Genomic DNA, 17,023 nt, shown 5'->3' with positions numbered 1-17,023 from the left:
TGACCAAGGACATACAGACTCAGCCACATCACAGTACCTGTCACTGCATAAAATGGAGCACCTCTGTTCCTAGGCCATTAACTTTTCTTGTTTGTGTGCTGATTGTGGTTGATTCTTTTAGCACAGTTCACATTAACCAGGTAGTGGTTAAGTATTACGTTAAGATCCTCCAATTCATCCTGAGGCTGGAATCTTTCTCTGTTCCTTGATATTTCTCTGCAGTCTATATTCAGCACTGGCTGTCTAGAAAGTCTGACCACAAATCTCTAGGCTTCATAGGCTGCTTACCTTGTGTGGCTGTCATGTGCCTGAACGACAGCCACATGAGGTCCTTACTTTGCCTCAGGGCAAGTCCTATTCCTGACAGCTGCGACATCTGGAGATGCTTTTCAAAAAGAAGCAATGGTCTAGAAAGTCAGACCCCAAAGCCTTCCTGCTAGAGGAAGCTACATGCTCTGAGTCAGACCCAAGTTTCCCTTCTCCAAAAAAAGGCCAGGACTGAAGATCATCAAAACCAGTTTCCATAGCTTCATCATGTAACACCTGCAGCCATTCTGACGGAGTACCTTCTGCAAACCAAACCACACAGAGTGCAAAGCCAATCAGTCTGGACTGCCTGAGATGCCTCCCAAGACATCAGCACATTCAGCACGTTTTAAGAGTAGGCTTTGCAATCTGGGTCTACCCAGACTTCAGTGGTATTCCCTGAAGGTTGCCTCTGGTAGAAGTCAGGTTGCAATAGATTTACCTTGGGTTTCTCCGGATAATGTCTGAGACATGTTATCTTCATTACTGAAATATCTTTGTTATTTGCCAGTGACACCTCTTTGATATTTGCACATTATAGTGCCAAACTCAGTGCTAAGCAACAGCTTGCTTATTTCTCAGGTAAAAGTTTCATATTCTGTATATTGTTTTCCATGGCTCAGTTCATATCCACGACTTAGTCATAGCATACATTTACCTTTTTCTTATTCTCATTCTCCCTGAGGTAATTCAGGGAGTCATATTCAGAGAGTTGTAACACAGAAATGCTCATTTCAATCTTGGCCAAAACAAACATGTTTTGGGGCCTTCACAATCTTCCCATAAGGCTGTCGGTACCATTAGCTTTGATTCCTGCTTCAAGTCAAAGAGTAAATCCTACATCTGTTCCATTTTAGCGATATAAATGTTTACTAGTTGACATCTGCAGAGATTGCTCATTCACCAGAAGCGGAGGAAAACTCAAAAAACAGCAGAAAAGATGTTATAACATCCATTTTTCTTCAAAATGGAGAAAATTCCTAATCTGGTGGCATCAGCATAATTGTGTCTTCGTTGCTACTCAAACCACAACATACTGGACTATTTTCTGCATTTTAAACAGTCTGGTACTATACAGATATGTTTGGCTTCTGTAAGTGTCATTTGGCTGCCACACCAAGCTTTTTCCACTTTCATAAAGGCTATCCCATAACTGAGTCTCACCTTAGTAAGTCTTAAATCTACTTTTATCTGAGCTGATGTATGTACCATTTTAACCTATAGATATATGTTCCTTTTCGGCAATTACTTCAGCTAACAGGATGAATGAGCTCCATGACATAGCAGACGACCTGTGCATTATTTATAAGGAGGAAATCTTAATAAAACTACATCCAAGGTTCTTCTCAAAATAGCCCCCGAGTTTCATGTTTACAAAACCTCTTCATTTATCTGTGTTCTTTCCAGAGCTCTGTGCAGGGAAAATATAATGGCATTTCAGGAAAAAAATCAATGCCATTCTATCTGAATATGAAAGAGTCAATGGAGCAGAGTCATATAGAGACACTCAATAGGAAAACACTGAGCACTAGCACATGTCTAAATAACAGTATGACTCAAGGCTTCATAGAGAACAAACTGCTGGGATTCAAAACTTCGAGTTCTTCTGGGAAAAGGACTCTTTTTACACTATCTACGTCCTAGTCCTGAAGTAGATGCCTCCATTTAGTCAGCTCGATAGGTGTAATTCTTCACTGCCTCTGTTGACTTGATCTCATGGCTTCGTTCATATCCCTGACCACAGAGGTCTAGTGCTCTTTGTGACACTCCAGCGTATCCCAGTTGAGTTTTAGCTGCAGTTCAGTGGGGAGTGGTCTTGTGTTAAGACAATCTTCACAGACATCTCGGACATCCCAGGATACCACAAACTATTATAGATGCTGATGTGAGAGCAACTGAAGGGACCTTTTGATTTCCACTGTCTAAAATGGAAGCTTAGATGTTTAGCTTAAATATAGACACCTACATATATACCCCTAAATCTAGGTTTCTTAATTTCAAATGGAACCCCTTCTCTAAATTCGGATGCAGTGGACTGCACCAATTATATATAAAATGCAATTTTTTAAAGAGAGTGGATTTATGCTGCCAATTCCCAGCATCTGTAATGAAACACCTGAATATTTTTCCAGAAATTACTCAATATCTCTGAGTAGCATTGTGAAGAAAGTATGTCATGTGGTTCTTCTTAGGGAGTATTTGTTAATTTCAGGTATCAGCTTTACAGTCTCTGTTCTGGCACTTAATACGTGGATGCAAATTAGAAAATGTCTCTTTTGCACCCAAAGTTTAGTAACTGAATGTTGTATCCTTTGTGCATTTCTGCAAAGCCATTTAAAAAGTAAATTATTTCTTCTTCTGTGATGTAAAAATTGCTATCTAATTTCCATCTCTATTATTGTCTGGCTTTATGTCAATTTGTTCACATAAAACTACTTGCTACAACTATTTGTATGAAGCTAAATGCCACAAAGTCTATGTTGTGTTTTTTTCAGTATGTCATAAGAAAAAATTAAATATAAATTATGTAGACTTGCAGTTACTCCACATGGTCATACAAGTAGCCTAACAGTCACACACTGTGAAATTTAAGGAGAAGATTCAGTGCCCTCACTTTCCTTTCCTCTGAGAGTCAAGTTGCATGTTTTGGATAATTGTCACTTGTCTTTGTAAGCAAATATCTGATTGCTTAATTGACTACATGGGATTTCATAGATATCTAAATAAACAGTTATGTTTTCTGCACATAACTTATCTTCAGTCAGAAGAAATATGAATAAACTTTTGTAAGTATAACTGATGCCCCCAACATATATATTTGCCCCTTTAAAATGTACAGTATCATACACAATCATCTATAAATCCTGAACATTAATCTTGGTTGAATTTTCTTCAAAGATTCTTTCTGATGAAAAATTCAGAACTTTAAAAGCTAAAATCATCTTTCCTGGTTGATTAAATGAATTTATTGTCCAATAGTCCTCATGACTAGAGAGGCTAGAAACTTTTAAAAAAATCTTACAGATATTCTCAAACCAGACCAAGCAGTATTCCACTCATAAATTAAAAATCCCAATGGCTGTACAACAGCTGACTTGCTGGACTTTGAGCCAAAACAGACCTGATGATTGGACATAAATTTAGTATGAATCAGTTTCTTTCAGCAAATTTTGAAATCATTTGGGGCCTCTAAATTAACACCAGAAAACCTAACTAAGAGCCAGTTTTAATGTATCCTGAAAGCAACAAAAGTCATGCCATCCATGGCTACTTCAGGACAGAACCACTCAAAGCAGAAAATCTAAAGTCTAAAAATGAAACATGACTCTTTTTGATCACCGGCTCACAGCATAGCTTTTGAGCTTGCTATCTTATTTGCCACACAAAAAGGAGTAATCTGGTCCTACAAACAAAACACAGCACCTGCATAGGAGTTTTCACCTCCACAAAGCACATTAAGACAGATAGTTTGTGTCTGGCCTTAGGGTTTTGTAAAATATATCTTACAAGAAATTCTGAATTTTTTTTTTCTTCTGAATGGAGACAAAATGTTGAAACAGCCAAAATACAATGGTCACAAAAAAGAAGGATGGCTGCAGAACTGAAAAAGTTGGTATGAAGGCAAAAGCTAGGATCCTTGGGAGAGCACTTGAAAAATTTAACTCTGGATATTCTACCTCCTTTCAGCCAAGCAACTTCAGGGAGGGTTCCTCTGGGATATATATATACTTGATATCCAGTAGTCAAAAGTGTCCTTTAGTATCCACCAGATATATGCTACTGAAACTGTTTTCCAAATGGAAGTATGTGAAAAATTTCATAACCCTGAACATGATTTTTTATACCTAGAAAACAAACACACTAGCAGAAAATAATTCTCACTATTGCCCACTCAATATGCCTCACCCCTCTTCTAGGGAGAGATTAGTAGGAAATAAGAAAGTTATCCAGTTATAAGACTATTTCATCATTGACCTTTTCTCTCAGACTACAAACAAAATTACAAGGTAGGAAGAGCTGTGGGTAGAGATTATGAATGAGCTGTGATTCTGGGTAAATACCACATTTTAAAAAAAAACTAAAACTATTATCAACTAAGTCCTGCCACAAAGGACTTCCTTTTGCTCATTTCTCTTCCTGGAAAGACAGCAATTAAAATGCTTTCAGATGTTAACTTCTTACAATAATCACCTTCCTAAATTAAGGGGGTTTTAAGGTCCCCATATGTTTTTATACCTTCACTGAGTAATTAATAATGCTTAATTATTAACCTGAGTTTTAATGCAGGGCAAGTGCTCAATTCACTATTATCAAAATGTCAGTCAAAGCTGGTTTCAAATATATGAAAGAGAGAGTAAAGAGGCTATAAAATACCAGCTTCCATTTTTTTTGTGATTTTAATATAACCTACAACATCTTTTTCAGGTTTTCCAAGGATGTGGCCAACCTAAACCAGCACCTGCCCTGAGATCTTCCCGTTCTGTCCCTGAAAACTTCAATACCCGGTTTAGACCATATAACCCAGAGGAGCGACCTACAACTGCTGCTGGCACAAGTTTGGATAGGCTGGTAAGGCAAAATATATTCCATTTTCGAATTAATAGAAATGGCTTTGTAATATAGTAGAAGAGTGGTAATCTCCTGACAATTTTTTTTTATAATTTCATAATCACTCTATATAGTTTCTGTGCCAGCTTTTCCAGCATTCAGTAGATCTTTTTTTCTCCATTGGAAACGGTACAGAATTGCATTGTAGGAGAACAATATGACTTAGTTTTTATGTATTAGAAATGTTAGAAGAGAATAAGCTCTTTCCTGGAGGCCAAAAACCAGATGATCCATGGCAGGTACTTTGCAGTATAAATTCTCTTTGAAAATTGATCTACAGCAATATTTTATGGGTTTTTTTATTTTATTAAAAATGTTTTTACGTATTAAAGCAATTTTAGCGGCTAGTTCTTTAACATACACACTTGCAAAGGCACATTGATTTGTTCTACTTCTTTACTCAATTATAAAATTACCACTGCTTTATTTCCATCCATCTCAAAAATTGACTACAATCAGCTAAAACTTCAGTGATCACTAATCTTGCTTTATTTACTCAATCATTTTGAAAACAAGACTTTAACATAAGATTATTTTCTTTACTACCAGTCATTGGATTCACATTTCAGACTTTGATGTTCCTGCTATTTATACATCTATAGATTTACAGCAGGCTAATTATTATAGCTGTTAATACTATCTCAGCAATCATCTCGAGGTAAAGCCAATGAGCAAAATTAAAGAGTCGTAAAGCGTCTGAATCAAAACAGACTGTATCGCGTACCCTCCGAGCTTATTGCTGAACGCTTGCACAGCATCGGCCTGTCTTGCCAAAGAGAGCCGTGCTCAGGGCCGTAGCACGAGTGAGGGGAGAGGAGCGCCCAGCTGGAAACAGCCACCCTTAGTTGGGGGTATGAGGTTTTGGCGAGCTGCGCTCCCGCTGGGTGCCGGGCATGTGCTGGCTGCACTAGGGCACCAAAATGTCTTGCTATGGTTCTGATCACGAGCCTAAAACGTCTAGAGGTTTCTCCGATATGCAGCTTAAATCGCTGAGCAGGAACGCAACCATACTAATTCAGATAAGGACCTGGGTATCTTCTTGACACCATCATTCAGCAAATTCCTTTGACGATCACAGTAGTCTTCCACGGTGCAAGTCCTTCCAATCGCCTCTGTCTGTGCTGTATTCTATCTACTGTATTCTGTCAATCTTCATGGCAATTCAACTGGAAAATGACATGGCTTTTCTAGTCAAGACATGGGATTACCCTGCAGCTAAAAGCAATGTTGGTTAGTTCTCTGCTCTTCTGGAAATAGTGTAGCCTGGTTATCCTAAAAGGAGAAGCAGAAAAGAAGATGTTTACCTCCATTGTAGACTTGGGTCTTTCTACCACAGCTTGTTCATAACCCAGTGTAGCATCTCAGGATAAAAATCTGGCTGGCAATACTCGATCCGTATTTGATGGGATCTTAATTTTACCCTTTCAGTTTAGATGCAGAGAACCAGGCCTTGTGTTCTGCTCAGTGCAGAGGCCTGGATCTTAATCTAGAATTGGCCAAGGTGAAGTGAAAGGTCACCAAAGACTGTAGGTTTCAGTCATGCTCCATCAAAACTAAAGGTTGCAAACAGAGGAAGTGGGAGGAAGAGCATAAAAAGGAAGGCTGGTAGCACAGTTCAGCTTGGAGTACTCTTATGTTGTAAGAACAGTTCAAGCATTTTTGCAATGAAAAAGACAGGTTTAAGAAACATTCCATATTGACATAAAGAGAATACTTCTAAACACATTAATATCCTTTTTTAACTACAAGTTCCCAAATTCTGAGCAGCATCCTGAATAAAGCAGAGACGTCAGATGCTGCCAGCCTTTAAAGGCTGTAACTAATGAAAATTGCCAATGCAGATAATCCTTTATAACTCCTAATAACTTGTAGACTTTCAAAGGGGAACTTGACTCTGTATGGTTTAACTAGGTTTGTTCGTGCATTATTTCAGAAAAAACAAAGATCTTAGCATTGCTGCTGTTACTTTAAAAGGTGTTCAAGCCAAATACCTATTTGTTTTTCTTGCTGGTGATATTTAAAATAACTATTTATGGTCTGTTAGTGATGAGTGGTGGTATGAAATCCATCTCCAAATGGCAGTGATGCATGTGTTATCTCCTTTCGGGCTGACACCAACAATCCCTCACGTTAGCCTCAAGATGGCCACTGACCTCAGCTGGAGAGAGGAAAGGCTGTTTATGTGGATTAGAGCAGAAGGCCTTGTTTCAGAGCTGTAATCCCTTAGCAGCACTTGGGAAAGGTCACTGCCTGCATCTCACACCAACTTGGGTAATTTTATCCGGAAGGAGATAAATGCGGCACTCCTGCCTCACAGGAGCGCCATTCAACCTGCCTACGTTAGATCCTGAGGGTTTAATGTGCTGAATCATTCCCTGAATCACGTATCTCTCTTCATTAACTATAGACAGAGCCTGGAGGACCAGCTTCACTTAGATCCTCCTAACCCTTGCATTGCTAACAGGACGTAAGGAGAATCCCACTCACAGCAGTTTTCCAGTCTGCACACTGATCATTTTCTATCGCTTGCTTAATACAAACGTACAGCAATTAGCATTTTGATAGTAGTGCCAGACAGTTAAAGCCCCTTTTGATTATTATAGATAGAAGAAACAAATCTTTCCTTGTGAGTCAGCTGACTGTTCCGTGTTACATTAATGCTTTTAGAAGTCTATTCTGGAGTTTGTATTCATAAAACACTGTCAGACCACTTAACTTTAAACTGTCATCGCGCAGTCCAAACATGCAGCTATGTAAACCTCAAAAGAAGTGACAAACAATTCTGCTTTCATCTGTCTTTGACAGCATGTCCCCAGAAGGGACCGAGTTTAGAAAATATTTCCTCTGCATCTCAATCTTATACAAACATGTAGCGTATCTGAACCAATTTTTTTTTACTCCTGCTCGTATCCCCATTTAGAAGCTTAATTCAGTTGAGCATATTTTATCAGGTGTGTTGCACAAAGGAGCCCTCATAAGAAGCCTTCACTGACATCACCGGGTACTGAACTCATCTGAGAAAGTGCTCCTTCATTCTTGCCTGAACTTGTGTGATTAATCCAACTGTGACATTCCAAGAGGAGGGAAAGTGGTTTTGCTGTGATATTGTCATAGCTGTAACCAGTAAGGTTTAATAAATAAGAAATAGATCAAAATAAATTGTGAGAAAAGTGAAAAAAAAATCAAATATCCCCCAAAAGCAGTGGTATCACCGGTTTAAAATGCATCACATGTACTTAGGAAGTTACATAGAGCTTGAGAGAGTTGTCTAAGCATGGGTGTAAAGCACCATCTAAGACATCCCGGAGTATCTGAAACATGAGACCAGCAGATATGGCACAGGACTAGAGGAGACCAAGATACTTCTGAAGCAGCAGTGGGGAGCTGGGTAGAATACGCTGCAGCACCTCAAGCAATTCAAGATACCTATGCTCAGGCAATTCAATCCCATCTTCACAGCACAGGGCCTAAAAGTCAGGCTCTTTCTGAAGTCAATGGAGAGAGACACACATCTTGGGGGAGTGATTCACCCCATCTGTCACAGACACCTCTCCCAGACTGGGAAGTGAAAGGCTCAACTGAGGTGATATCCACATGTAGATATGCAACACTGAGATGCCTCAGAGTATCTAAGACATCTAATTGAGCTGGCAGGTAGGACAGTAATTTGGGATGCTTATGCCCTGCCGGACCGGCCGGGTAGAACGCCCTAGAGGATGCCTACTATGCGGCATCCAAGTGGGAGAACAGAACTGAGCCCCCGCTGTTCTCTGCACGTCCCTCTGGGTGGAACTCAGCTACAGAAACATCGTCACCTAATGCGATTTGAGATGCCTGTGGTCTTCAAGATGTCCAAATGTGAAAGGAAAGTTACAGGAGACCTGGCTGGAAGTAAGACTGAATACCTCAGAGCTACTAAGTTCACTTGCTATGCCAATATTTAGGTAACTGGATTCCACCCTATTTCTTTACTGACTGTAACAGAAGCAAAACCAAGGACTTCTCTGATTCAATATAGAGATCCATAGTTTAGATACCTATAACCAGCTATCTAGATTTGAAGTCTAGATGACTGCGGTTTTTACTGTTAACAGAGAGAAATAAAGGTTTTCATTCAGTTGTCTAAACATAGGTTTAGGCAACTGAATTGAGATCAAATACTTATAAAGCACGATTCATCTCATCCCAAAGAATACGTTTTAAACAGCTCAGAGAAATCATTCCGTATCCCTCTACTACAAAGTGCCAAAAAGTGACAACCTTAGTCTAAGCATCTAGCAATTACACCTGAAGTTCAGTAAGATAAATACTGTCAGAAATTAAATGATTTTAACCACTGAGCTCAGCTGCTTCTGTAGAGCATGATCTAAAATTTCTCATTTAAAATCAACTGCTTGTAAAGACTCGTTATCTTCTCTGTGGTTGCCTGTTTGGTATAACCTGTGGTTTATTTTGTTTTGTTTTGTTTTGTTTTTCTGTTCCCTGAATCTGTTTCCCTCTTGCTTCCCAGAGGACTATCTGGAGGACAATGCAACATGGTGTAAGCTTTGGTATTCTTATTCTTCACCTTCATTCCCATTTGTCTTTGTACAATGCTGGGCAAAACACTTCTTAAGTTTCATCTTCACCATCTTTACTTTGTGTGTGTCTTATAGGCTAAAATGCTAGCAGTTCTTTCTGTAATTTTGCATTCTGGCTGTTATAATTCTGCCCAGTGCCCCGAGCTCCTGGTTCCTTCCAGTATTTTTCTCCCTCTTCAAGGGTGATGCTTCGCCCCCAGAAAGGAGCGCGTGTATTCGCTCCGTGAGCTAAAAGCTGGCGTGAGCGTCCCCAAGGTCTCAGAGGCCGCTTACGCGTGTGCCGCAATGCAGACGCCGCGGCGGCGTTCCACTCCGAGTCCTGTGCCTCGGGATAGCACCGGAGCAATGGGAACAAGGTCCCGGGCCCTCCTGGGCTCTCGCCCTAGAATCCTCCCTGTCTTGCTGTCCGATCTTGGGCAAACCGCTGAGCTTCTCCGTGGGAGCTCGGTAAAGTGGATTCCCTTATGGTTTCCAGCTTTGTAAGTTTTTGTGAATGTTAGAGGTTTCAGACAGGCGGCCTTCTCGGCAGGGCTCGGCACGGCCCGGGGGGAAGGAAGGAAGGAACAGAGCACCACGCAGATATGCATCATCTCACTTGTGAAATACCTCAAAGCATTTAGCTTGGACTATTATATCCTGCTTCTTAGCAGGACTAATTAGTCTACAGAGAGCACCATGCTGATATAGCCATACTACCTCCTGCGTTTGAGCTGCCTCAAGTACCTCTGTATCCACCGCACCGCCGTACGGCACAGTGCTGCCTTAATTCAGCTGGGATTTCTCCCGAGAACATACTGCAGCCTGACCTGGCTGGACGTGTGTAAAATAATTCCACGTTTTCTTTCAGGAGGACATGGAAGCTTTCCTGATTTTCCACAAGGGAGCTGATGCACTATTAACCATATAATACATAATGCACATGCATACTATGGAGATAGGCAACAAAGAAATTGGCCGTGGCATTTTGCAAGTGATTTACATTCAAGCACAGTATAATGGCTGCATAGATAAGTGGATGAGCACGCACCCAGTCTGAAAAAGAAAACCTTTCATGCTCTTTACCCTGGGGAGGGGGATATATTGTGTCACACTTTGTAGGAGAATGTTCTTTTATTTTCCTTCCTGCCTTCCTTAAAATAAAAGTAAATAAAGTCTCAATTTCCATGAGCAAAAGACCCTGAAACATTTTTTTTAGGAATAAAGCGGGATGTATTTTAAGTGTCCATTCGGTCCTCTTTTTAAATTTTTTTTATTCCATTGTGTAATGATTTTTGTTACAATAAAAAAATGCAATAGTAACCTAACAAATCTGTTGTGAACAATTCCTTCCCAGTGCTCCTAAACTATATGAAGTAGAAAATACGATTAAAAAAAAAAAAGAACCTGCTTTGCATTTTAGCTATAAAAGACTAAAATTAACAGGACAGTATGCTATGAAGACATTGATCTGAATTGCCCAGGGAATCCTCTGGGGCACTCCTGAAAGTGGAGTTTATGTTTCAGTTTTGTTCGGATCCATTTAGTCCAGAGTCTAGAAATGTTAAATATACACAGTGGTAGCACAATTTTCCTGAGATAGGATGTTTATTCTCAACACTCTCCTTCTCAAGAGGCCCTAGAATAAAATCCAGTAGGTATAAATCTTAGAGGGTTTAAAATACTGAGATTAATTTTTCAGACACCTTCTGCACACCGAGGCCATAGGGAAAGATACAAACAATGAGCCTGTAAACGACTTCATAGCTCGGGAGGTTTTGGTGACACTCTTAAGAGTGAAGATGACAGGCTCATGCGAGTGTTTTAGAAGCCCACTGACTTCCCATAGGCTACTCCCCCCCCGCAACCCGTAGATGCTGTGCTGTTGGATATGCCATTTCACCCTGTGTGATGTTAATCAGCAGATAACTCCTGTAAAACATAAGGTGTACAGCTTCTCCAGTTTCAGGTTTTGTGTGTTTAAACAGAGTCCTGTTTCTTATTAGCTGTCTGGACACAATATGCACAATGAATAAATATGTTTTACAACATTTGTCGTGGTCATTTGGTGTCAGATTTAGGATTTGTTTGGTTCTCCAAAAATGGGTGTTTGCTTAGTGTCAGGCTTTGTTTATTCTCAGTTTCTGTGTCACAGCAATATCTAAGTTTAAGTGTGTGCAATCACTTTTTCCCTCATGGTTAATACCAGTTTCAGGTGGCAAAGGCGGATGAATGATGGTGGCTGTCAGAACCCTCCTGGGAGACCTGCCAGAGTCCTGTTTTTAAAAACAGCGATATTATTCCATCCCCCAGCTGAATGGTTCTGCATGCTGCTGTATCTGATGCGGTGCATTCCTAATGCGCGTGAGGCGGTTACTAAGAAAGAGCTTTATTACAGTGGTTGCCAATGTCTTCAGGTGGAATGGGTCTGCCTGCTGTTCGGGCCCTGCTTAGTAAGGAAAGACCGTCTTCCGACGGTAACAGGAAAGACAGATCTCTACCTTAATTAGTTGTCAAGGAAAAAAATGCACAATCTTAATTACCGTGCGGTGTCTGCCTTGCCTGAGAAGTGATATGTTGCCTGTCTCATTGAACACAGTGCCTGCTTGAACATCTTCTAAAAATGTACTTGTTAGTACTAGTTGAACTTCCTTTACCTCATGGGTGTGAAGACCACTGAGAGTCATCATCTCATTTCCAGGAAAGTCTTAGGGGTATGAATGGTATTATGTATCCCTGTTACAGAGATGAGGAATACAAAACCTGTAGGCAGAACCCACTCTTTATTACTAGATTTGTCTGCACACAGTAAGATGAAGAAATGGCATAGTCATGGGTCTTCATTTGTTGTACGTTGAGAAACTATGTGATTCCTGAGCTTGGCTATTAGGGTAAAGAAAAGAAAGATACGTAGCGTAAAGTTTGCACATCTGTGCCATATCAAACCAGACTAACATGAAGTGGGATTTATTTGCCCTAGCTTTTCATGTTTCTAATGTTGCTATCGAAGTCTGAGCTATCACCTCATTCCTCTACTAATCGATGGAGAGAATTAGGCACCTCCAGACCTTGCTTAAGATACTCATTTGGAGATGACAAGAATCTGAATTACCCTCTGAATTACCCATTTCTCCGCACTGAGTAAGAGAATCTGGATGATTAGCTCAGACATCCAATTTGTAGATGTCTAAATGTAACCATAATGCTGGGCCTTGGAGTTAGGCTCTATGAATCAAATGCACACAAAGGAGATTTTGGTCTATAAAATATATTGATACATGGTTCCAATCATATTTGTAATCATAACTCATCATTTTGGTATCATCAGGTACCTAGAAGGATGGCTAGTCTCCAACAAAAATAGTTCATTCGGAGGCTGCACAAGTTTTATTCAATGGCAACTCCCCCTTGTAAATCTGGATTAAAATCCACTTCCTTCCATTTGATGTTTTAGCCTCTCTTCAATAAAGACTAGGGGTTTTTTTCCAATATACAGAAAGTTTGTATTATCAGCCTCTGGAAGATGAATCTAAGCAGGAAATATATCAACACTGCTCTTCCAGCTGGAAGATAGATCACATTTCATTTCATCTGCCTGTGCATGAATCTGTGCAGAAGGAAAAGTGAATTCTTAATGTTCTTGTTAATGCTAAAGAAAGATAGTGACTATATAAACATCCTCTGTACTTTAGCATTTTGACATGATATTAAAAGAAAAAATATGGTTTAAAAATTGGTAGCAGGGCTTGTGTCCCCACTTGCAGTGCATAAACCATGCTCATTTAGATGCTTGCAAGTAACATGACGGTAACTACGATGACTGACTACCTGCCTGGAAGGTGTTACACTGTGATGAATTCTTGCACTGTTAATATGAGTACAACCAACAAGTTCTAAGTTTCCATAAAAAATGGATTTTGTAATATATCGCTAGCTCATTTGCCACTAGAGGGTTAGAGGGTCCTTTTATGCAAGTGACTACGGACCATAAAATGTCTTTTCAGCAACAAAGTTAGCTGTGTGCAAGTATGGATACCAACAGAGAAATTAAAGCTTTGGTAATTTCTGTATTAATTGAAAATAGTGATTCTCACTCTCCAAAGAAAAATGTGCTATTGGCAATTAGTCTTCTCCAGCCTTTTGCAGCTATTTTTATTTTGCTAGGGTGCAGCACACAGATATATTGTGAACTCCTAACAGGAGTGTGCAATGCCGGACTCCACTTATAACAAATAGTAGGTTACAGCAGACTGAAAACTGATTTCCCAAGCCAAACATCTCATATGTTTTTCTTTGGTTGTAATAGACAGAAATTGACATTTCATGGACTTCTATGTGTATCACTAGTGGTTAGAGGGGAGGTAAAATACAAGGACTAAAAAGGTTTACCTTCATACAAATAGTGACCCTCTTGTGAACTTTCTTTAGTCAAAACCAAATACTTTACATTAGGAAACATTTCCTACATTTTCCTCCTGTTTTCATCTCTTTGTTGGGATAGCAATACAGGATGTTTCTATAAGGCAGTTGCCTGTAAACAGCAAAGCTTGAGTCGCTAGTTACAGATATTCATTGATGGAAAAGCCAAGACATTTAATAATACTGGGGAAGGGGGAAGGAAAGGATTCATCGTATCTCATTTTATCCATCATCAACTAAGGACGAGTCTAAGGTTGTGCATCTGTTAGCAGACCCAGCAGCACTTTTTGGATCCTAGGTCTGCCTGTGGGCCCTAGAAGCATCACAGCTCCACATTAGGGCAAAATGCATAGCTCCTGTATAACCACTCCAGATACTTAGTCACTGTGGAGAATAGGAGAATGCCTGCAAGATGCTTCAGCAGATCCCACTCTGGACACTGGTGTGTACAGAGGTACACAGTAACAGAGAACTCCAGCTACAGGATTAGGACTTAGTAGTACGTACTCCTGTCGTGGTTTAACCCCAGGCAGCAGCTAAGCACCACGCAGCCGCTCACTCACTCCTTATCCCTCCCAGTGGGATGGGGGAGAAAATCAGGGAAAGAAGTAAAACTCGTGGGTTGAGATAAGAACAGTTTAATAGAACAGAAAAGAAGAAACTAATAATGATAATGATAACACTAATAAAACGACAACAGCAATAATAAAAGGATTGGAATATACAAATGATGCACAGTGCAATCGCTCACCACCTGCTGACCGACACCCAGCTAGTCCCCGAGCGGCCGCCCCCACTCCCCCCAGTTCCTATACTAGATGGGACGTCCCATGGTATGGAATACCCCGTTGGCCAGTTGGGGTCAGGTGCCCTGGCTGTGTCCTGTGCCAACTTCTTGTGCCCCTCCAGCTTTCTCGCTGGCTGGGCATGAGAAGCTGAAAAATCCTTGACTTTAGACTAAACACTACTTAGCAACAATTGAAAACGTCAGTGTGTTATCAACATTTTTCTCATACTGAACTCAAAACATAGCACCCTACCAGCTACTAGGAAGGCAATTAACTCTATCCCAGCTGAAACCAGAACAAGTCCCTCCACAGTTGGTTAAGAAAGCAGGCATTTTCTGGGCGTAATTCCCAGTCTAATGTAGACATCTGCCAGAGATTGTATGAATAGTTCCGTGGAAGTGCCAATGTTTCTCTGTTAACTATGAAGAACTTAAGCTTTAAAAGATATTTAGCTTACAGAGGGCTAGAGCTGAGTTAGATTAACCCCTGCTGAGCAGTCGATACCTGACTGCTCCACAAATAGCCCTACCGAAGTGAATGTGACTGAGGCTCTTAGAATTTAGGACTTAGGTGTACTCACTGGGGACTGAGTAGATGCTCACAAGTTCACCATGTTCTGGTGGCTTTGCGATCTGGTGGCAGCAATCATCAATGACCATCGTGTACATGTCTTTGTTGGTTTTCTTGGGTTTTGCTGCTTCTGCACTGAATGTATGTCACGTACATGTCATTTCTGGTATATAAGAAATGGAATTCACTGTGTCTTAATGTCTGTAATACAGGTGCTCTGTGGAGCTGGGTTTGTTAATCTCCCATGGTAGCAATGGAGAGCTAGTCAAGGTGGTCAGTAACAGGCAGAATTCACTTGCTGAAACGCAAGTGCCTTGTGCTAAGTGAGATGCCCTGATCTGTCTAGGCATCTGCAAGGAGCTAACAGGTGTGCTAAGGACCAAGTTGTTCAGTCTTCTGGATGCTCCAGGGGACTCCAAAATGGCATTCGATTCATTTATTTCTGTATTGAATGAGGGATCTAGGAGCTATTCATAAGATCCTAAATTAGACCAAAATGAGGCAGCTGGCCACCTGAATAACTCCCTAGACTCCACATGACTAAGAGGCTGTCCCGAGAGAGGCAGCTAGGGCCTTCACGTGAGGGTCTCGGGTATGGTGCAGCACCTACGGGAGACCTGTACTGGCATGTAGAAGAGAGGGAAGGCCTCCAAAGGCAGTGGATACTTGTGTGCAGGCAACCGAATCCCACCCCAGGTCTCCGCTGTCTGTGGTGGGGTTCTTTGACACCTAGCTCACACGTCAACACCCCCACTGAGAGCTTTTAAATTCAGGCAAGACTAACTCACTGCTGGAGCCTGATGGACAACTGACATGTTGTTATTCATTTGAATGGGAGCAAACCACATTGCTGATACACAACCAGCTCTTAACAGTCCCTAGGATAATTGCCTTTGCTTTAAAGTGCGGGAAATTTTGCTTTCCTATTATATATTTGGACAGCATAAATACTATATAGGAACCCAAATGAAAACAGACTGAAATGAAAGTTGTTTTTCTCCTTAAACATTCAAGTCCATAAAAATTTCCAGTACATAATAATAACTGTGTTACCTAAGGAACTCCTACAGCAACTAAAGTAAAAAGCTAATTGCATGAAGTGCATTGCCTTTTTTAATATGACATACCTATAGTGCTCATATATTAGAAGTGTGATATATATGCAGAAATAACAGGAATTAGAGAAACACATTTCTTCTGCTGAAAAAAGCAGCAATCACTTACAGAAAAAAATTCACTGCATAATAAATGAACATGAACTTCCTTCTCCATGATCTCACAATGAATGTTAATGGGCTTAAAAATCAGAGAACATTTATAACCTTAGAAATAATATGTACAGAAAAATCCTTTCAACTGTTATTCATTCATTCAGGTGAAATCCAGCTGACCAAATGGACGTATCTAACCCTAGAGCTAGCCAAATAATGTATCCTTTACTGTCAGCTGAGAGAAATAGGTGCTTTCAGGGCACAGTCTTGATCTACTTTAAAAATCTCTGTCGGATTAAGACGCACTTGCACCCTTCAGTTCCTGTTTCTTGCCATTGACTGCAGAAGAAGAGTTCGTAGCTCAGACGTGGATGCTGACGTCCTATGAGATGAATTTCATTCTCAGACTGCTTTATGGAGCTCACGGTCTACAAACCTGGATAGACTGTGAAATTACTGTCGTACACCTTGATGGTATTTCTACTTCATTTGTTTTAGCAACAAGGGGTCACCCTGTGCTAGGCATTGAACACGTATTAAAAACATGTTCCTGTCTTGAACACCT

The 17,023-nt window shown here is 40.5% G+C and overlaps 1 protein-coding gene across 1 annotated transcript in view; it reads left to right on the top strand.

The window, feature by feature from the left end:
• GPC6 (glypican 6) overlaps positions 1 to 17,023 on the top strand; it is a 777,565-nt gene that overhangs the window by 709,488 nt on the left and 51,054 nt on the right. Inside the window, 1 exon segment of the mRNA XM_041128712.1 lies at positions 4,732 to 4,875. Within this exon segment, the coding sequence (XP_040984646.1) occupies positions 4,732 to 4,875 (144 nt within the window).

Source organism: Aquila chrysaetos, chromosome 14, assembly GCF_900496995.4.
Source record: "Aquila chrysaetos chrysaetos chromosome 14, bAquChr1.4, whole genome shotgun sequence".
NCBI lineage: Eukaryota > Metazoa > Chordata > Aves > Accipitriformes > Accipitridae > Aquila > Aquila chrysaetos.
Note: the sequence above shows the minus strand (reverse complement) of the source record. Positions and strands in the feature narration are given on the sequence as shown.